General features: G+C 42.3%; 1 protein-coding gene and 1 long non-coding RNA gene across 2 annotated transcripts; one reads left to right on the forward strand and one right to left on the reverse strand.

Moving 5' to 3' along the window:
* Positions 1–976: 976 nt before the first annotated feature.
* Positions 977–12,274, reverse strand: LOC118424724 (solute carrier organic anion transporter family member 4C1-like). Its single transcript, XM_035833421.1, has 14 exons — positions 12,094–12,274; positions 11,443–11,595; positions 10,643–10,778; positions 10,102–10,218; positions 8,221–8,379; positions 7,778–7,876; positions 7,329–7,431; positions 5,859–5,980; positions 5,164–5,406; positions 4,282–4,477; positions 3,952–4,117; positions 3,402–3,595; positions 2,279–2,343; positions 977–1,416 (listed from the first exon to the last, which is right to left on the reverse strand). The coding sequence occupies exons 1-14, from the start codon at positions 12,127–12,129 to the stop codon at positions 1,127–1,129; spliced, it is 2,079 nt and encodes a 692-aa protein (XP_035689314.1). The 5' UTR covers positions 12,130–12,274; the 3' UTR covers positions 977–1,126.
* Positions 12,275–15,005: 2,731 nt separating this feature from the next.
* Positions 15,006–16,764, forward strand: LOC118424775. Its single transcript, XR_004832236.1, has 2 exons — positions 15,006–15,163; positions 15,808–16,764. It is a non-coding gene; the product is annotated as an uncharacterized LOC118424775 (long non-coding RNA).
* The last annotated feature ends 4,854 nt before the right edge of the window (positions 16,765–21,618 follow it).

A 21,618-nucleotide genomic window follows, 5' to 3' on the forward strand; every position in this document is an offset into this window, starting at 1 on the left:
CACGTTTTCTCTTCCAGTCATGCAGAGCAATCAGCAGACAGAGCATGGCGAGGAGGTTATCCTTCGCTTTCACACTGTGTATATCATACAAAACGTAAAAGTGAGACCAAGAAGACAACAACACACACAGTGCAAAAAGGTTCGTTTCTTTTCTGTTCAATTCGTTGAGCGATTTGTCAAATTTTAGGTCGCAGAGAGCGCGGTGAGAGCGCCGTCCTACTGGAAAGGGGGTTTACCTGATAGTATCAGTATGTAGAATCTACTTCCTTCATATCCATGACAATACTTAAGCGCAGAGGTCCGGGCTTCACTTTTACGGCTCTCTCTTCGCCACGTTTTCTCTTCCAGTCATACAGGGCGAGTAGCAGACAGACCATGGCCTATTAACAACTAAGTGATATAGACAAATTTATATTCCTTATGAATCTAGACAAACTTTTACTTATAAAGCATATCTGTTTTTATATTTTCAATATCACAAAGAAACGAAAAGAAGCCGAATGTACGCAGTAGAATACGATTCTTGAGTAGTGTACGTAGATTCTTTGTATCATGTTGTATCATTTGCTGTGACCTGTACTGAACCCAGTGGGTATGTATGTACAATGAAGTTCTTCATTCATTAACAAAATGTTAGTATAATTATTCAGTGGAATCTACTTCCTTCATATCCATGGCAATACTTAAGCGCAGAGGTTCGGACTTAACTTTTACGGCTTTCTCGTCGCCACGTCTTTTCTTCCAGTCATGCAGGGCAATCAGCAGACAGAGCATGACCTATTATTTTACACTGTAAATTGTACCATAAGGAACAGATTGTGCTTTATGAAAATATCAGAAAAAGAGTTTCCATATTTTGAATATCTGAATGCAACGGATAAAGTTCTATTTTTGATGCGCCTAGATAAACCCTGTATATCAAACATTATTTGTTCCTATATCTACACCTGTACAAAGAAGCGAGAAGATGTCGACCATCCTGTTAGCTTAGTACCTTCAATGAGTTGAATTGTATCTTGTTGTCCCTGCATATGTCTGTTAAGTCTATTATCAGTGACCTGTACCTAGCCCGTCGAGGCATGAATGTACAATAAAGGTATTTCAGTCAATTAACCAAATGTTAGTATTATTCAGTGGAATCTACTTCCTTCATATCCATGACAATACTTAAGCGCAGAGGTCTGGGCTTCACTTTTACGGCCCTCTCGTCGCGACGTTTTCTCTCCCAGCCATACAGGGCGACCAGCATACAGCCCAAGGCCAGGAAGTTGCAGGTGAAGGTGGCTGAGAAGAGGTAGGAGCTCATGTTGGCGGTGTCGTACAGGAGGCAGGCTCCCCGCTCCCCGCAGGTCTGTCCCCACAGCAGGCAGCTCCGGTCCACCAACGCGCCGAACATGATCGGGCCCGGGATGGTCCCTACGGTCGGAGAAAAACATAGTTTAAAGGTAGCCTACATAGCAGGCTTTCTTGGGCCTTTTTTGGCTCATAATACACTTTTGCTGGACATTTCTATTTGTACTCGGTCGCTGATTGCTGGCGTTTTCTGATTGCCGGCAATCAGCGACCGAGTACAAATAGAAATGGCCAGCAAAAGTGTATTATGAACAAAAAAAGGCCGCAGAAAGCCTGCTATGGAGGCTAGCTTAAAGACAGGCTAAGCAATATTATATCGTTGAAAGTGGAAATATTCTGGATAAGGCAATCTGTATGGTATTGACATCTACTCCATTGTATTCATACATTTGCATCATTATTTCATACTTCGAGCGGTTAAAAACGGCCCAGAGACAAGTCGCATGAGGATATTCCTTATTATTGGAACCCGCCAAAATTAGGAAATGAGCAGGAATCCACGTACGATTTGTCTCTGCGCCATTTTTATCGGCTTAATTATAGAGCCTTAGACCATGAAAATAAGGCATCAACCTTATGATTGATGGGTATCAGAAACAAAGGTGATGACCGTATGCCATAGGGCGCCATTGCCCTGAGAAATTTGAGATGAAATACTTGACGGAAGTATGTGATATTCAGCTTCCTGTTTGGGTTTCAAATATTGATATCTATTTGTCTACAAGGTACTACGTAGTTACGAAAATAACATGCGAGGGTAATTTTTGGCACTCATATCATTATCATAAATGTCATTATTCACTCATTTTTTTACTCTTGGAGATTCAGAGACAACTTGTAGTGTTATAAAACATATCACTACAAGTTGTCTATATTAACGTCTGAAATATGTTACAGGTCAAAGATAGAGAGGTACGTATCTTACCCAAAAGTCGCCCCACCAAGTTTGTCATACCCAACGCCATGGACCTCTGCCTTTCCTCAACGGATCTAGTTGGGTAAAAATAAAAAAAATAAAACCAAATATAAATATAAATATAAATATAAATATAAATATAAATATAAATATAAATATAAATATAAATATAAATATAAATATAAATATAAATATAAATATAAATATAAATATAAATATAAATATAAATATAAATATAAATATAAATATAAATATAAATATAAATATAAGGTAATACACAAATGTACTTCGAGTGTTGCATGAAATACTTAAAATAGTTAAGGTAGGTATAAGATAGTTTTTGCTAGTGTGTTTTTTATTATAGCAGAAAAAGTTTGTGGAAAAAGCTGGGCTGTGCACCAAGCTATTACGACAGGCTATTACGTCAGACTTCTCAGATACCCCACCCCGCCCCATTCAAAACACCAATTTTCCCTCGCACACACTTTGGGGTGAGCACATTGAACCTAATGGTATGAAATTGTATGATCTTGTATGAGTGAGGTGTGTGAGATCTTGTATGCAAGTAGCTTGGCACAATGCTATAGGGAAAATATTCTGCATTTTTTTAAAAGGTGTTGCCTTTCTAGAGTTATTTGAATACACTGTTATTAAATTGGTATGATGTAAGTTGGAAGATGACACCATTGAAAGGTCACGAGTTGCAGGAAATGCAGTCCAAGGGTTGGTAGAACTTGTTTCTCGTCGTACAATACTTGAGTTGGCTTGTATCTTCAAGGACTTATTCTCCGTGAATCAGGTTGGTACGTCACTGAATAAAGATTGTCACTTTTTTTACACAACCTCTGCTTTATTCTCACCGACGTTTCGGTGACTGTCTGTCACTTTAAAGTTCTTAAGTATTCTTAAATATTTCGCATAAAGCTGTCTGTGCATATGTAAATACTTTACGCTTTGTGATCGTATCTGAACTATGAGCAGCTGTCACCTGTTTCACCTGTCCTGCAGTACAATGTGAACCAGTCAGAGTTGCCCTAAAGGTGACAGACGGTCACCGAAACGTTGGAGAGGATAAAGCAATGGTTGTGTAAAGTTCTCTTGACTTGTCTCAGTGTATGTATGTATTTCTTACCTTAAAAGGACGAATAAGATAATGGGAGCCACTGCAGACAAAGATGTTGCCCAGCCGAAATTCAGGGCCAGCATCAGTGGCAGGAGACCGCAGCCGCTCTCGCAGTAGCCAGGCATAACGTCTGGGTCGGTGCTGTTACTACTGAACACCGCGGGGGCCAGGTCTGATCCAACGCAGAGGCATGTGCTGTATGTCTGACATCATCCAATTCAGATGATATCATGAAAGGTAATATTCATTAATCTCCAGGCAGATTTACCAGTGGCATAAGATAGTATCGAAGATGGCCAAAGGAGTACAGCTGGCCAAAGGGAAGCGCATCAGCCACTCCGGTAGCCAAACACACTCCTAGGCCGACTTCACTCCTCTGCCAGCTTTTGATACTATCTAATGTCACCGTAGAATCTGCTTGGAGATTAACATGTATTGGATGATAATAGGTGTTTAACTGAACTGCTTTCTATCGTAAGCAGGCGAACAGGCCATTTCAACTTTACATTGAAGTCACAAAGCACATCAAATTTTTGGTCCTGCATTTTACTGCAAGTACCTGCGTTTGGAGGTCGTGTTCCACACAGCCAGCATGGCAGGGTGAGAAGTACGTCATGCCGTTCCTCCCGCAGACAGGGTTATAGTAGGTGGAGCAGGTACAGTTCCTGTTACAGTTGGAGAGAATGGCGCTTCCTACAACCACAGGGGTAGCAGGGGGAGCAAGCCTGGAGACAAAAATAAAATCAAAGTTCTCCTTACGCTGCCAGTGTTTTTCACCTTCAAATTACCTCCAAATTTTCGATGTCTGACAGCACTTATTGTTCACGGAGAGTTAACGTCACCGAATTGATATCATTTTGAAACGTTTTGATAGCTGTTGAGAGCGTACCTGTTATGGTACGGCACCGTCACCCCTGCAAAGTCCATGTTAGGACAGCGGATCAGCACAAAGGTGCTGAACATGACAGTTACGCCTGCGAAGACTGACGCCATCTTCAGCGCTCCTTTCACTCCGACTCGCCACCTTTTCATCAGGACCCCGGACAGGATAGCGCCAAGCACCGCTCCGGGAACAATGGTCGCGCCTTGTAGGGGTTAAAGAATTCCGAGTACACATGTGCAGCAATAGGAACTGTGGGTAATATGTCAAAGGTAAAGGCCCCTGAGACACAACTTACACCTGGGCATCGTTATGCAAATCGAGACAATGTCCGGGACTAGTTGGTGGAAAGGTCGGTCGATAAAAACGGATGAAAGGAAAAGGTCACGATTTTTCCATCAACCTCTCCTCGGAGAAGACGAGACAAGAACTAAATTAATAAGTAAGGACATTCACCTTTGACATATTACCCACAATTCCTGTTGTTGTGCATGCGTACTCGGAACCGTGAACGTGCTTATTCCGGGAACTTGGAAAAGCTAATAAAAACTTGGCAATAAGTAAAACATTAAAGAATTAAAAGCTTAGGGTTGGTCAGAGGTAACAGGACTTTGATTTGGAGGTGAATTGAATTGGAGATTGGTAGTGGGCTATGTATAGATAGAGGTACATTACATACATACATATGTACATTGATACATACATAAATAAATACAAGCTGAGAGATAGAGGACTTGAGTTGTTTAGGAATCAGTACTAAAATTTGTTGCAATTTATAAAATTACTAACTTAAAAAACTTATTACTATTTCTTAAAAGAATTATTATTTTATGAAAATTATAAGATTGTTATTTGTATTTGTTTATAAAAAAAAGTCTACAAAATCGTTACCTATCATGAAGGACGCCCTCCCCGGCGGCAAGCCGAACTGCACCTCCAAGGACTTGATGGCGTAAGTGGTTATCCCTGCAAACACCATTCCATTGAACAGGAAGGCGAAGATACTGCACATGAGGCACACATTGCACCCAAGAGCGAGAACTTCCCCTGAAATGTCCCTGATGGCGGTAAGAACCATTCTGGATCGGGATGACGTCATGCTCGTGGTGTCATGAATTTCTTCAACTGAGCTTTCTAAAATCGAGAAATAAGAAAACAAAATTTCTTATTAGACTCGCTTAATAAGGAGGTACATACCGGTAGTTCTATTTACGCATGACCAGCATTGGGTGCTGTGTCCAATGCCAAAGCCCCCGAGACGTCAAATATGAATCAATTAATATGTCTAAGCATGTACAGATTGGTGTCTAGACGAGAACTGTTGAGTTGAACAATGGGATTCAACCTTTGACATAGCCCAGAATGCATCTCGTTGCGCATGCGTACTTAGAACCATGGAGGGGGGGCTGATGCAGTGGATATCTTTAAACCTGGTGTCATCAAGTAGAAAGTTTTCTTATTTGATTAAAAAAGTAGTTTTCCTGCATACAATTCTATCATACACACACTCTTCCTGAAAGTTTCCTTGGATGTGTAGTTTTTGTTTTCAATCGTTTTAGAATTGTAAGAAAATGAATGAACTTTACCGAAAAAGTTCTGCGTAAAACCGCCATAGATGACACTCATGAATAAGAGAGCTGCGCCCATAATGAAGAATCCGAGCCACCAGGCCCCCAGCCATCGTGGATCACTCACGCCCCCTGCCGGTCTGTGGAAGAACAGCAAAGTGAGAAGAAAGTCCTCTGGTTTGGGATGTTCATTCCAAGGCCACTGTTGTAGTAATCTCCAAGTAGATTCTACACACAAACTGAACCCAATGTTGTTTCATCACTCGTCTCAGGTATAAACGGGTGGTGAGGAAGCATGTTAGCTTTGGCCACACCTCGGGAAAGCTCTTCACTGCTATTTTGTACTACAGTCAAACCTGCCCAAGACGACCACACGGGGGACCGGTAAAAATCGGTCGACTTGGACAGGTGGTCGCTGAGAAGAGTATCGACTCAAAACATGCCCGATGCAAAGTATAGATGGTTTCCGTTGTGCTTAATGGCAAATAGCAAGCACATTGTACGCACGCAAAGTAGCGAGGTCTTTAATGTCAAATGCAACACGCACACAGTAAATTGTAAAACAGCTTTTATCGAGCTTTTATACGATACAGTGTTTTAAAGCTCAATATTTGTACACAGTTTTAGACAGTAACGGAACTTTGATGCTGTCAGTTACCATACAAGCCTTTATGCGTCGCTGTGTTCTTGATTTGAAATAACTACGGTGCACCTTTCGAATTCGATGCCCGGTACGTCCCGATAGCGTACTTACACACGGGTGAATGTACAGTACAGTTGGACAAAAGCACTCACGTAGATCTTTCTTAAAAAAGTATGAGCTACACAGATCTTTCTTAAAAAGTATGAGGCTATGTACGTTTCAGCATTCGTTCACTTTATAATGATATAGATTTTTAAAAAACTTCTGTAACAACTAAATTCGGATTTTCTTACAACGAAATTTCCTCCCATATTACAGTAGACTGCCCTATAGACCCACCCATTGACCGCCGCCATCTTTATTCGAAACATAACATCGTAATGGAAGTCAAAATCCGACGCAAAATGGCCGATTTTGGCACAAAATCGCGCTAGTTATCATAAAAACGCGATGAAAACCTCAATTTTGAAAATGATGCGGTCGTTATTGGTCCCAATTTGGCCGGTCGCGGTCGCGTTGGCCAGGTGGTCGTTGAGAAAAGGTCGCTTATTGCTTACGTCAATGGGGAAAAAATCGGGACCGAGAAAAAGCGGTCGAAATGGCCAGGTGGTCGCTGAGAAGAGGTGGTCGCTCGGGCAGGTTTGACTGTACTTGATGTCTTACTTAATGTCTAACCTTCATCTTTTTATCTTGTTTGTCAGTTTATTTTTTCATCTGATGCTCCAGATTTGGAATATCTATCATTTTCATTCCATATCTGTTTTATGTCGTATACTGTGGTGGGTCAGGTAAGGAACCTTTGTGTATCTTCTTTTGTATGTTTTGATAGAAAATGTCTGACTTACGGTACTGGGTCGGCTTTGTCTACATCTATGTAGAACCCCAGTAGTTGTCCCCCGAGTAGGAAACCAACCGCGATCGCCAGTCCTTTAGAAATCTGCATAATTCCTGCAAACAAAATGTGCCTTGGTGGACAAAGTCCTTCTCATGTAACCAAGGTTTTTCTTTTCGTTTATTTGCCAACGCTTCTGTAGTCCTATCACTGCCACTGCACGGAGTGAGCTCGCATCCTGCGGATACATGTACATACAGTGACATTTCAGTTCGCCAGACTTTTCGGCCCTCGGATAAGACGTTAAATAGAGGTCCCGTGTTTCAGGAGAGCTACACCTCGAGCACATAAAAGAACCCACCACACATAATAAAAAAAGTAGGGGTCCTTCCCAGTGCTGTTCAGTGTGTTACGCCATAAGGCGGTTTACCGGGTATGCAAAACAAACAAAAATGTACTTACCCAGATAAAGTCCTCCCTGGTTCGGTGGTGCGCTCTTTTCCAATAGATCTAATCCAAACGTCAGCAGCGGTGCTGCCCCGATGCCTATTGTAACTTGGGCTGTAGAATATAGTAATGCAAGGAACAACAGGGAGTTTTAGAAGTTTTAGATATCACCTGCAATTGAAAATTGTATTTTTCCTTTAGGGTCAGATAGTCCGAAAGCAAATGGGGCATTCTTGGAAAAGTCGTAGATGTATCTTACATAATCATGTCCATCCATTTTGTAATCACGGAAAAGGTTGCCGTGGATTTCCGCGGATCCGTTTGACTATAAAAAAAAACAATTTAATTTTGATTTACGGATGGTAAGATCTTCGCCTTCTGATTTGAACTATTCATCATTTCCAAGACACTACGCCATGTAAAATAACAGTTAAAGACAAAATTAAAATCATGAGTACCGAAAACAAAGAAGTACAAGTAGTGTTGAAGAGACCCTTCCTTGTTACATTCCGACTCCGTGCTGTTTCCCTGAGGAACACAGACGTCCGCCTTCAGGGCTCCATACACGTGCGGGCCCACAAGGAAGTGTGGCATTCCGTATAGCATGGCTCCAAACCCTGCAGCAGGCAACAATGATCCTTAATCACAAAAGTTATTTTTGCACAACCATAAAATTTATTAAGAGCCAACTTTTTGATGACCATTGCTACCTGACAATATATATTGATTACAATAGTTTAATCAATCAATCAATGTAACAATTTATGAAACAATACTTTAACACCTAACTCCAGTGCACTGAGCCTGTAACACATAGCTCCAGTGCACTGTGAACCTGTAACACCTAGCTCCAGTGCACCGTGAACATGTATACCTAGCCCCAGTGCACTGTGAACCTGTAACACCTAGCTCCAGTGCACTGTGAACCAGTAACACCTAGCTCCAGTACACTGTGAACCTGTAACACCTAGCTCCAGTGCACTGTGAACCTGTAACACATAGCTCCAGTACACTGTGAACCTGTAACACATAGCTCCAGTGCACTGTGAACCTGTAACACATAGCTCCAGTGCACTGTGAACCAGTAACACCTAGCTCCAGTGCACTGTGAACCTGTAACAACTAGCTCCAGTGCACTGTGAACCTGTAACACATAGCTCCAGTGCACTGTGAACCTGTAACACCTAGCTCCAGTGCACTGTGAACCTGTAACACATAGCTCCAGTGCACTGTGAACCTGTAACACCTAGCTCCTGTGCACTGTTAACCTGTAACACCTAGCTCCAGTGAACTGTGGACCTGTAACACCTAGCTCCAGTGAACTGTGAACGTGTAACACCAAGAAGGTTCCTTGATAACACCTAGCTCCAGTGAACTGTAAACCAGTCAGTATAGCCCTGACGAAGATGACAGATCAGTCATCGAAACGATGGCTCTTGATTAATTTCATGGTTGTGACTAAAGAACTTTGTGATTAAGTATTTTACCAACCTGATGAAGTTATTCACTGATTATATTCAGTTAGCAAAGTCGACGGTATTTTGATAGGGGCGCTCCTGGTGGTCAGCATCGGTATTTCCAACCTCTACCCTGTCCGAATCCAACTGTCAATACATGTATATTCTGTTCTGGAGGATATGTGCAAAGTTCTAGCGTTTCTGAGTGTTTGTGAGCAACATTGGATTACTCGTTTTGACTGAATTGGATTCCTGGATCGTCGCAAACAGGAGATTTCGTCGCAAAACCCGAGCCAAACCCGAAAAATGAACAATGGCGTCCCCACTTGAGAATTCACAGGAACTACCGGAGTTTCCGGTAGGCTACTAGTACTACTCCGACTGCATAAACCTCAGAAGGTCGACTACGCAACTGTGGAGTATCAAGTTGGTCCAGGTCCAGAGGTAAGAATGATGGTACGAATTTAAAGCGTTTTACTCAAGTTGTGAACGATAGAAGGCTAAATTTCTCCTGTAGCAGAAAACGAGGTTTCATATGCAAATTATGGGGCAGGGTGGTAGCCTAGCATTACTAACCTAATTGGCAACTACATTCAATGCTACCGCGCGCACTAGTATAGCTTATACCAATCTTGTTTCACTTCTACAACTGCATTGATTATCATTCAGTAGTGCATTACATTATACAAGCTCATTCAAGGCTACTAGTATCACACGGTGCGCGTATTTCCCATTTTCGGTATTTTTTTGGTTGCATCTCCGCAGAGGACCAAAATTTCTGTATTTTTATTCGCAATAAGGCGAGCATGAAGACGTCGTCCGTGAAATTGACCAGCTTGTTGCTCGTATTTCTAGTCGACGTATCATAAGCTATATGTTTACCTATGAGCGCTACTCCTATGGATATGAATCGCAGTTTCATTCGCCTGGACTTGACCAAACTGGACAGCAAGATGGCGGCTGCTGCGCATGAGAAGTCAAAAGATCCTGGAATCGTTCCTGTATGCACAAGAAACATTTGTTTACAAGAAATCTTAGATTCAATACCTTACACACAAAATTCATTCATTAATTCATTCATTCACTCACTCATTGATCTCTCTATCCGACTTTATCCCATCTGGGCTAGCATTTGTTACGCGTCCTCCTGCTTTGGCCGTGTTCTGGATATCCAGAATGCGGCCAGAGCAGTAACTTGGATAGAGCATCGATCTGTATGCAACAACTATACTCGTCTGTTACCTGTCTGTGAGCTGGATAGACTGAACCGTTTCTCCAAGTTGATGATTCATTTACTCACTCACTCACTCACTCACTCACTCACTCACTCACTCACTCACTCACTCACTCACTCACTCACTCACTCACTCACTCACTCACTCACTTATTCATCCACCCATCCATCTCTCTATCATACCGTTACCTGTTTGTGAGCTGGAGAGACTGAAGCGTTTCTCTATGGTGGTGATGGTGGTGCTGATGATCCCATCAGCCATGGTGTTCATGAACAGATTCGTCACACAATAGGTAACCAGGAACCCCTTAGGGCTGTTCAGGAACTGAAATCAACACAATCTTTTACTCATCAGTATTGAAGATCTTGCACATTTTTGCCACACCGGTTGTTTCTTTTCTTCCGGATTCAACCAAGCAGCTTTGTGTTCAGGAATTAAGTTCCGAAAATAGTTTCCTCAGGTTGGAGAATCAGTTTCACACGTACTTACATAGCTTACGTTTCGATGTCTCTCGTCAGAGCTTCTAACTGGAGTTCTGCTTCTCATCGCTATATGTAGCCGATGTAGGTGGCGCTTTTGCGGTGATAAAACAATCCCAAACGTAACTAAGTTTGTATCCCCCCTCGTCCCGGTTCATTACTGAGAAATTACGTTATAATCATGTGAGTGCAAAATGTGTTACAAGGTAATTAACATACATTCTCATAATTCCACCAGGTGTCATCATACCACCACCTCAAAAAACGTTGTTATAGAGGCCTTCTCAAGATTGTCTTCAACACCTAGATATCTGAATTGTATTACATTTAAGATATTTAACATTCGGTGTTCAAGACAATCTTAGGAAGATGGGAAGACCTCTACACTAACGTTTTTTTTAGGTGGCGGTTTAATGACACCTGGTGGAATTATGACAGTCGATGTTTAATAGGCAACTGGACTGCATACCATAACGCGACCATGCATGTAGTACCGCTAAACAGCGCACCTTTAAAAACTTGGGTCGGAACAGCCACCATCCATACGAGGCTCCTTCGAATTCCTCGCTGCTTTGGTCATCTTCATTTCTATCGGTTCGAAGCGGCTCCTTTTCCGGGGAACTCTGGGATTGGTCGCCATTTTGTCCACGGATCACGTGATCCTAGAGACAACGAGGCACAGAGTATCTGATCAGTGGATGTACTTTGGACTTTGAGCTCGACTGTAGATCAGTGTATTTTAAGTTGTTATTGTCAGTCACCAGGTAGAGAACATATTGGTCAGTTCGCAGATAGAGAATGATTACTTTAAGCGCTGGATGTATATATCATTCTTTATTCGAATTGATGTATCTCTATTTAAACCTACGACCTTCAAAATGTGTATAGAGTATTACGAAGATAATGATTCAATCTTCATACTAAAGTTCATAGCATAATTCATCAAGGTTTGAGTTGAAATCTGGCTCGTCCCAACAATCCTATTATTGCTACAGAAACAAAGCTTTAAGTGTTAAATGAACAACTGTAGTCACCGTAGCTTTCAACTGTTTGCTTAACAACTGTAGTAGCTTTCCACTTACAATGATATGTGCAGCCTTACGTAGCTCTGAACCTGAGGACTGTGTATCTGTGTAAATAACCGACTAGAACAAACTTACCGTTGAGGACTGGTCTTCCGATTTCGTTGAATACATCGTCTTTCGTCTTAGATATCTAACTTCATCTCCGACTTCACCGACAGACAGCACGAAACACTTCTTCGTCGTGTGGTAACGACAAAGGGCAACATAATGATAGCACACGGGGCGGTTGTAAAAATGACCTGGTATCCCAAATGTAGGTCGTCCGTCTCCGACGTGCAAGCATTCGTATTTGCCGATTTACACTCATGATAAGAATCAAAATCTAGGTAAACATTGTAGGAAGCCAAAAAATAAGGGCAAGGTATGCACGCTGTATTGAATCTTACATGATATTTGCTAGCGTAGGAGCAGCAAAAAATGTATTCTTCAGGTACGAGTATTCTTCATGATATTTGGGTTGTAGGACTTAAAAACTTATTGGTGCTGTTACGACATTTAGAGTGTGGCGTTAGCAAACATTGCAGGTGCCAGAATACTTTTTAGAGCATGAGGTGAACATTTGCCATTGATTGATACCATTATCACAAGATGTAGAGCTTTGGTGTATTTTAAAAGGGACACAGAACTTAAGCTTTATCACTCAACGAATGGCAGTGGTCACCTTTGCGAGCAAACGCTGTGTTTTTCTTACTTTGTTGGTAAATGGTTTTGCCACCACCACTACAATATGTTATATGCCTGTAGTGCTATCTTTCGGATTCGTCCTGTACTGCAGCTTCATACATTTTTATCGTTACACAAAAACGTAAATAGATAATTGCACGTGGTAGTAATCACCATTGTTGTTCTACGTTGTATCCATTACCAAGGCCTGAGGTACTTCCTTCCGTGATAGTCTTTATACTTTCTTAAGACAGTCATTTTGACTGTATCTCCGTGCAGACGTTTAGCAAACACTGGGCGCCAGACTATGTGGGGCATGCAGTAAACATTTACTGTTCTAGCGCTCTCACAAGGTGCTGACTGCATTTAAGTTATCTAAGATCTTTGGTGTACTTTAAACCGGGCACAGAAAGTTGGTTCATTCCTTGGAGAATGGTAGTAGTATAATGGTCTCCATTGCGAACAAACGCTATGTACTGCCATATATGTCGATATTTTTTTTCCCGGTGCGTAGCACCGGGTTTGTGCCCAGAGAAGCAATTGGTTCAACCGTCCAACCCTTCAACCCTTCAACCGTTCTCTTCTATTTCACCCCCGTTAAACTCCAGCTCCGGCCAGCACGGTCCAGCTCTTGCCCGCACGGTCCAGCTCCGGCCCGCACTGATTCCAGCTCCGGCCCGCACGGTCCAGCTCTTGCCCGCACGGTCCAGCTCTTGCCCGCACTGATTCCAGCTCCGGCCCTCACGTTCCAGCTCCGGTCCGCACGGTCCAGCTCCGGCCCGCACGGTCCCTTTTTCACTAAAAAAATTGCCCCAAAAAAGTTTAAAAGTTGCCCATTTTAAGAAAATTTCGGAACGATATGCAAAAATTTTTAGCGCATTCGTTGGCTAACATGTTCACCCATCCCCTGACCGAATATGACGGCCCAAGACCCGCTGGTTTTTGAGATTACCCAATACCTCCCGTCGCGATACCATAAGTCAGGCGCGCCTGGGCGTAGAACGCCATACTATTAAAGTTTCCGCTTTACGCACTGAAGGAACGCACGATCTTTAATAAATACAGATAACATGGATAACATGACTGTCCATTTCTTTGTAAGACAAATCTCATGTAATGTTTTTTTTAATAGAGGACAGACCAATTCAGTAATTCGATGTTTAAAAACTCTTTTTTTCATGTGATTTTGTTTAACATTCAGGCTTTTTCCATACGCACCGGGCAGCTTTTTTCAGAAGCTTTCTTGTTTTACGTTGATCGAGCCACCACCACAAAACAACAACGTGCGGTGTGCCTGTAGAGCTCCCTTTTGGAATGTTTTTGTATTTTACTATTGCAGCTGTGTACATTTCATGGTACGACCAGTTTGTGAGTAGTGTAGTCCCCATGGTCGTATAGTTCCTTTGCGCAGAGTCATGGTCTGTATAGACTGACTGACAGTATGGTACAGCCATGTTGATTTGATGATATGGATGGCATTTGCACGTGTATCAATTTTCAGTTGTTTAAAAAAGGCTTAAATCATACTGCAAATCGTATGAAACAGCTGCAAAAATTTGATATTAGATGAGCAAATATGTGCCAAAAAATTAATAGGAAAACGTGTACTAATGTCACTCTAAGGTCAGAGAACAAGATGTAAAAGAACAAAAGTGAAGAATCTATCATTCGGTACACCATACTCTGCTTTCTGGGCAGTTGTGGAACCTTCAAAACCTCTTAGATTTTATAATAAATGCAACTTTTTCTCCCATTCTTTTATTCGCACGCTTGCATCAGTCTTGGGAGTCACCAGAGGATGTCACACAATAAGTCAAATTCAAACAGAAATTGAAGAAACAATTGATAACGGAACTACTAGCTGTCGTTGTTGCCTGGGTCAGTGCGAAGAGCTGGGAAACATCCCGGTGCGAGAAGCTTTAAGTCACCAGTATACATGAATGTATATTATGTATATGTAAGTATATAAAATTCATTTTCATTTTTTAAATATTTTTATGTACTTAGAATACTGTTATTGATAATTGTCCTGTCCTTGTACATGTTCAGTTTCATTCTCTGTCTCTGTTTTTTGTCAACAGGGCACAGACTGTGCGTGCTTAACATCCAAACCAATAAACAAATAAATCAGTTCTTTTTCAGTCTACTTAAAGAACGTTCACATTTATCGAGCAATATCATTGAAAGGTCAACAACCCTTCCTTTTGCATCCTATTTGGGGGTTCCAAAGAAAGTATCACCCTTAATGCCAAGTTTATGTGGTGTGATCCTCCAGCAAAATTCCTGCACGGCTTGTTTTTTTCTTCTTTTGGTTTTTGTCTGGCTTTGTTTGTCTGGCGACCAAAAACAGTCGGTGGATATCTTATCACTGGGCCTCAGTCGGGTTAGGGGAGAGCGCGAGAGAGACACAACAGGCGTCTCGCGTTAAGAGGCTTGAGAAACGACTACGAAGGAGAACAGTTTTCCTTCGTGGATAAGCAAGGTAGGTACATGTAATTGTTTATCAGTTATGTACAATATGATTTCATGGTTGACGTTCAATGGCAGGAATGTTTGTCCAGTTTAATTACAAAGGATAGCCTTTATTCAATGCTTTGGGAAGAAAAGTACAACTTGCGATTCCGGAAAGACGATCATTGAGGGAGTGTTTTTGTCACTACCAATGGTTGCAAAAATCAGATACCAAAAGAATTCACTGTAATTGTTGTTAAGATAATGTCAGCTACTTGTTATCCGTTGAAAAAAACGCGGTTATATATCTGTGCATTTTAATCTTGTGATACTATTAAGTGTACCATATAAGAAATGTGTGACAGTCATGGCCACCCTTAAGCGTTGGTCACCTTTCCGAGTCAAAGGAATTTTACTATCATGGCGTTAACAACACTGACCTAGTACATTAGGCATCAAATCAGGACATATATATATATACGCAAAAGGTAATGGTCCGTCAAAGTGACCTACAATGAGCACTAGAAGTACAGTTAGTGGTGTTGTTACAACAAGAGAAAAGGTTCCATGGCCTTTCTCTGTCCCGTTATATAGTTCTGAAAACATAGATCGTGAAATTATAAAAGAGAGATTAGAAAATACACATTTTCGTGAAGCATATCTTTTCTTTGACAGAAACACGAGACTGGCGATGGCTGGCAAGCGTCTTCTCCTCGTAACCATGGTTACGATGTGTCTATTACAACACTGCGTCACCAAGGAAACCGGAAAGGAAAGCAAGAGCAAGGGTAAACCGGAAACAAAGCCCGGCAGAGGCGGAAGTGACGTAGGCGGTGGTGGCCTGCTGGGCACGCTGGGATTTTTCGGCGCCTGGTACCTGGGCTGGGGAGGGGTAGCGCTGGCCATCTACGTGGGGTCAAGGGTCGCGCAACGGTTCGAGCTTTGGGACTTCAAGTAGCAGCGTCAAGGTCGCATAACACAGTATTTATGGGCAACCCCATTGGTCAAAATTATGTCAGGCACGAAATAGTGCGTCGCAGTTCAAGCTTGAAAGAGCCATAGAAATATTTCTGTGCACGTCAGCGAGTTGAAAACATCGGTGGATAGTACAGCGGTTCGAGCTTTGGAACTTCAAGTAGCAGCTTCAAGTTCTCTTCCGGAAATTGTGTGGTGCTTCTTTATACTGAGACTATGTATTTAGATTTATTGAAATTGCAAACAATGCAAAACATGGCAACCCTGGTATTGCTAATGAGCTTAGCTGATATTGGGTGCCCGGACATACGTACATTTACACCTCTCATTGAATCAACATAATAAACTCAACTGGTTAACGTACTTCAAATGAAACAACAAGATGTGTGAAAGTAAAAGAAAGGAAATGGTAACTTTAATGGAGACAGGACATTATAATATTACGATTTTAGTTGTAACTTGGAATAAGCTTCTTCTCCACGTGTCAGCCACCGCAATTAAACATTCAAAGTTTGAAACTTTGTTGGGCAAAAGTTAGTAGTACATGTCTGCATCTAGGGTCTGTTTTACGCTGTGTTTTAGACTTATTTGATCCTCATAGAACCCCCTTTTTTTGAAATTGTAAGAAATAGCGAATAGACATGGTTGAAAATTTGACCTTTTGGAAACTTGAGATGCGTGCTGCTGTGCGGAGTGAGTTATTATGACCTTGGATGTTCACGGATGACATCATGACATCCTGGACTTGCCTATCGTTCACCATCGCTACAGAACAGATTTCCATTGGTGTTCTGTGCCCAGGAATGACAGACACTTTACGGAGGCACAGGCATTGCTCGGTGATGAGCAGGGCTCTAGCCAGCTCGAAATTTTTTTCCGTCAGCCAATTCCCCTTCTCGCGAAAACACTATTCCAGGAGTTAGAGACTGAACTGAGACCTTGAAAAACGGGTTTTAATGAGATTATCGTATGCGAAAGGGCACCGACACACATTGATGAGTCTTATGGAAGTTGAGCCAACAGACACATAACGTTACAGCATACGTAGCAGTTACTAAAACAACTAGATATGGTTTTTCAAACTGCATGACGTTAAAGGTCTACTACGCAGTTATTTGCGCTTGAAACTGAAAAAGAATCCATTTTCCGGCCATTTCTTTATATAGTTAGTTGAATCAAGCCTACCACGTTACCAAACGCTATTCAAGGCATGTCAGGAGTCGATATTTTCCCCGTGCGAGCGCGTTTGAAAACCTGGGAATCTGCACGCCCGCGCTGGGTTTCAGCCATTTTGTTTCTTCACCGACGAAATACGAGTAGTCCCGAGTCTGCCCGAGCCTACCCGGAGATTTTGTTTCACAAGCGAGTCATGACGTCACGCACCCGGAACTCACTGGAGATTCCCGACCAATAATCGTTGATGATTGATTCTTGTTTGAATTCTCACCAGTGCCTAACTAGGGCGGTCAACAAGTTACAGCGCGCATAGGACGAAATGTTTGTAGGCTAATTCTCTACATTGCAAACGTGAAATCATCATCATCGGTCGACGTGATCAAATGTAGACATGTTCGCACATGAAAAACGTGAAAAAATGACACAAAAGTGTCAAAAAGTGTCAAAAAGTAGTAGTAAATCTGATGAGATTTCTTTGTTCAAGAATATTTCAAATTTGAGCGCAAATAACTGCGTAGTAGACCTTTAACACCATTGCCTTTGATTGATAGTTCGTGATCATGTTTGACGCTCTCTCTAGCGCCACCTGGCGATACATAAGAAAATTGCCTTATCAAGTTCCTCGGTTTAGCCAACAAGAAAGTATTTGCTCCGATGTTTAAACTCATAAGAGAATAGGGTGGAAGTAGAGTAATCTCCAAGCAGATCCTACAATGGCATAGGATAGTACCAAACTGACCAAGGAGTGTAGTCAGCCAAGAGGTGTCCATTTCCCGCGGTAGCGAAACTCACTCCTAAGCCGTCTTCATTCCTCTGCCGGCTTTTGATACTATCTTATGCTACCATAGGATCTGCTTGGAGTTTAGAAGTAGAGGTACAACTTTCACATATAGACTGTACCGAGGGAATTAAAGAAACGATGAACAGACCCATTGTGCTCAATATGTTTTGTAAGAGTGCCGTCATCAAATGCGGTAAGAGGCTATTCATTAGATACGAATATATACTAGCGCTGCAAAGAATATATAATTATATATACAGTATTAAGGTGTGACAAAGTACTACAGGCAGTCAATACCGCGTGCCTGCCAAACCGGTGTGTCAAGATCCATTCCCACATAGCCGACCTTGGACACCGACCTTCTCCTGACCATGGTCGTGAGCAAACCCATTTGGGGATGAGATTTGTCACTGAGGTTGTCATACAAATCTTAGACTACAGCCGACTAAAACCATTGAAAGAAATAATGCCTTTTTACAATGTGAGGAGCAAGCGAATTGGAGGTAAAATAGGATGGATTTCTGAGCGGGCCTTGGTTTGAAAGTGTTGCCTCCACCAGGCCTTCCTACGGGGGTACGGGGATCGTAGAATTCGACAAAAAGTCGGGCAATCGGCCAGGGGAGTTAGTTCACGCTAAGGTTCATGTTCCCTCAACGGCTACGTGGCCAGTCAACTCCTCTGGTAGCAAAACTCCCCTGGCAATTCATTCTCCCTATAATGGCCAGCGTAGTCTCAAGACTAGGGAAGTAGACGGGAGCAAAGCGGTGTGAAGGTCCCGAGTACGTGATAAGGGCTTTACGCAGAAGAGTGGTTAAATAGTAGTAGTCCCATAACCTTAAAATCAGCCGTGGGGGCAGCACAACATGTTATGCTGTATCAATAGGCATCTCCTCTCCGGGGCATGGTGAATGATGTAAATCACCGTATGGCTGATACGACACGAAGCCCCCGTCCGGGTGATTTTTCGTGAATCACCAACTCCAGACAGAATGGTTTGTTCCAACGTACACCGCACCATCGCACGTGTGGGACTTCTTTAATGTGCTGGGCCGGGTATGGCTCTCCCCAGACACGGGACCTCCATTTTACGTCCTATCCGAGGGACGACCCTAGCCGAAGCTAAGTACTCATTTTCACCTGAGTAAAGTGAGGAAAGTCGTGTAAAGTGTCTTTTCTAAGGGCATAAGATCGGTAACACGGCAGCCGGATTCGAACCCGCGACCTCTCGGTCACGGGCCCAACACACGTGGGTTGAATAGGGTTCCTAATCAAATTAAGAGGTGTCGATAACATTTGAAGACGGTAGATATTGCTCTAATTGCCAGATGCTCGGTCTTAATCATGTTGTGAAGAATCTGGGTCAATCGTGTGAACGTAAATGATTGGATTATATGTTAAGAGGAGTACTGGTATACGTAGTTCTTTATCTCTGAAATCCGTTGAGTATCTTTCGAACCCCGCAATGACGCAAGCTTGGTGCAAGTACAGTGAGAGTGTACCTTTTTAAATCATTCTCACGATGTCCCGTGTTCTCTTTGTGAGCCTCCATCCATGCACGCGCCCACTATTATTTAAACCAGTCCTTTCGAAGTGATACCAAACACGGAAATGGCTGAAAAAATGTCTCTTAAGAGAATGTAGCATCTGCCAAATATGGACAAAATTTTGGACGTAACGATTCAAGAAAATAATGTGGGGTCCTCAAATCTTCAACAAAAATCTTCATATTTGGAGGGTGAAATCCTATCCGTGGCTATGATAATCTTCCAAGCCATCAACCGATATGAATGTTGTGGTGCATCTTTTGTAAAATATTTCACTCGCACACACACTCATCCTCTTGCACGTGATGCGTAGAGCCGACTGTGTGGACTAGGGTTCTCCACCTTCCTCTGTTCGATGCTGCTTGCTGCGCGTGGTGGAGTGTGATGTTAATACTCTGCAGGTCATAACATTACAGGGATGGTGGAAAAACGAAGGAACCAGTGATTTTGTCTCAAATTTGCTGCATATCAAGTCGCAAAGGCAGGCGACATAATTTTTGACATTTAGATGAGAACGAGCTATATGCCTGGGAGATGCGCGGTAGCTTCAACATAGCGCCCACTTCCTTGCATTGTGTGATGGTTCAAGGCTTTGAGTACATCAGATACCTACCATCAGTTTCCTAGTTCTTTGACTTCTAGGTAGTTGGGGGGGGGGGGGGGGGTAGTAGATAGATATGATAAAATAAAAAGCAGAAAATCTACCATAGAAAATTTAAGAAATAAGATTGTCAATACGCTTGCACCGACACGTGCTGAAAAGTCGTTTGGCCTACATTAGGTTTCATAAAAGGAAAAAAAAACACTGTGTCCTGTGCCAGCTGTCATCCCAGACCACTACTTCTGAGAGTCCAGCGTCCTGTCGAAGCACGTGTGCTACCACGGGTTTGATGTTTACACAAGACGGTACAAATTATCTATTGATAGCCCTGCGGCGTTACTAGATGATATGTAATTATCGGCATATACGGACATCATTTTCTTAAGAAACGTGAGACGACTCTAAGAGTGTTGATTACTAGCTGTGTATCATCATTAATCATAGCTATTTTCGGCTTTCTGGGTGGACATTTGATATATTTTCTCGCGTGCACGACATGTTGTAAGTGTGGAAATACACGCGAGATAACCAAAAGAGGATTGAGTACTCCTCACAAGCTGTGATGTTTGATGACCCATCGGTTATTGTTTGTTAGCTCGTGCCTGTTTGAACCGTTTCTAGCAAATGAGATCCCCAACTGCTGCCCATCGATGGACACTCAAGGCATCAATTACGTTTAAATATACGTTTAAGTTATTTTCTTGTTAGGTCAGGAAACTTAATAAGTATATGTGTCAACCGATGGGCAGCTGTTGGGTGATTTTATTTGCTGAAAACGGTTGAAGCAGGCACGAGATACACAAATATGGACGGATCCTCACAATATCACAACATGTGACTAATACTCGATCCTCTCTTGCCTGCCTCGAGTGTGCTTCCGCAATTACAACAAGTCGTGCACGCAAGAAGAGAAATGTCGTCCCAGGAAGCTGATTTTAGCGATGTTTAATGAAGAGACACAGCTGGTAATCAACAACACTCTCAGAGTTGTCTCAAGTTTCTTAAGAAAATGATGTCCGTATAAATCGATAATTGGATGCCCTTTAGTGATGCCGCTGGGTCTATCAATATAGAATTTGAACCAACATGTTGTGGAATAATCAAGCCCGTGGCAAAACACGTGCTTGGACTGGAAGAACAACACCCTCAGAGTTGTCTCAAGTTTTCCTATGATGTCCCTACCGGTAATTGGATGTCCTCCAGTGACGCCTCTAGGTCTATCGAATTGAATAGAGAATTTGTACCAAGGTGTTGTGGAACCATCCAACCCGGGGCAGTACACGTGATGGATGCTGGACCCCTGAATTTGTGGTCTGCGATGACAGCTGTCACAGTACACTGTTTTGGTGCTTTCTATCTTGTTATGAAACCTAATGGAAGCCAAACGATGTTTTACAAATATGTGTCGG

This window comes from Branchiostoma floridae, chromosome 10, assembly GCF_000003815.2.
Source record: "Branchiostoma floridae strain S238N-H82 chromosome 10, Bfl_VNyyK, whole genome shotgun sequence".
In the NCBI taxonomy this organism is placed as follows: Eukaryota; Metazoa; Chordata; class Leptocardii; order Amphioxiformes; family Branchiostomatidae; genus Branchiostoma; species Branchiostoma floridae.

Excerpts from the sequence above, each read along its gene's own strand:
- LOC118424724 (XM_035833421.1), bottom strand. The coding sequence starts at position 12,129 with ATGTATTCAACGAAATCGGAAGACCAGTCCTCAACG. Across the intron at positions 10,779-11,442 it reads TCCGACCCAAGTTTTTAAAG|TTCCTGAACAGCCCTAAGGG; the intron begins GTGCGCTGTTTA and ends TGTTGATTTCAG. Across the intron at positions 2,344-3,401 it reads ATCTTATTCGTCCTTTTAAG|ATCCGTTGAGGAAAGGCAGA; the intron begins GTAAGAAATACA and ends TTACCCAACTAG.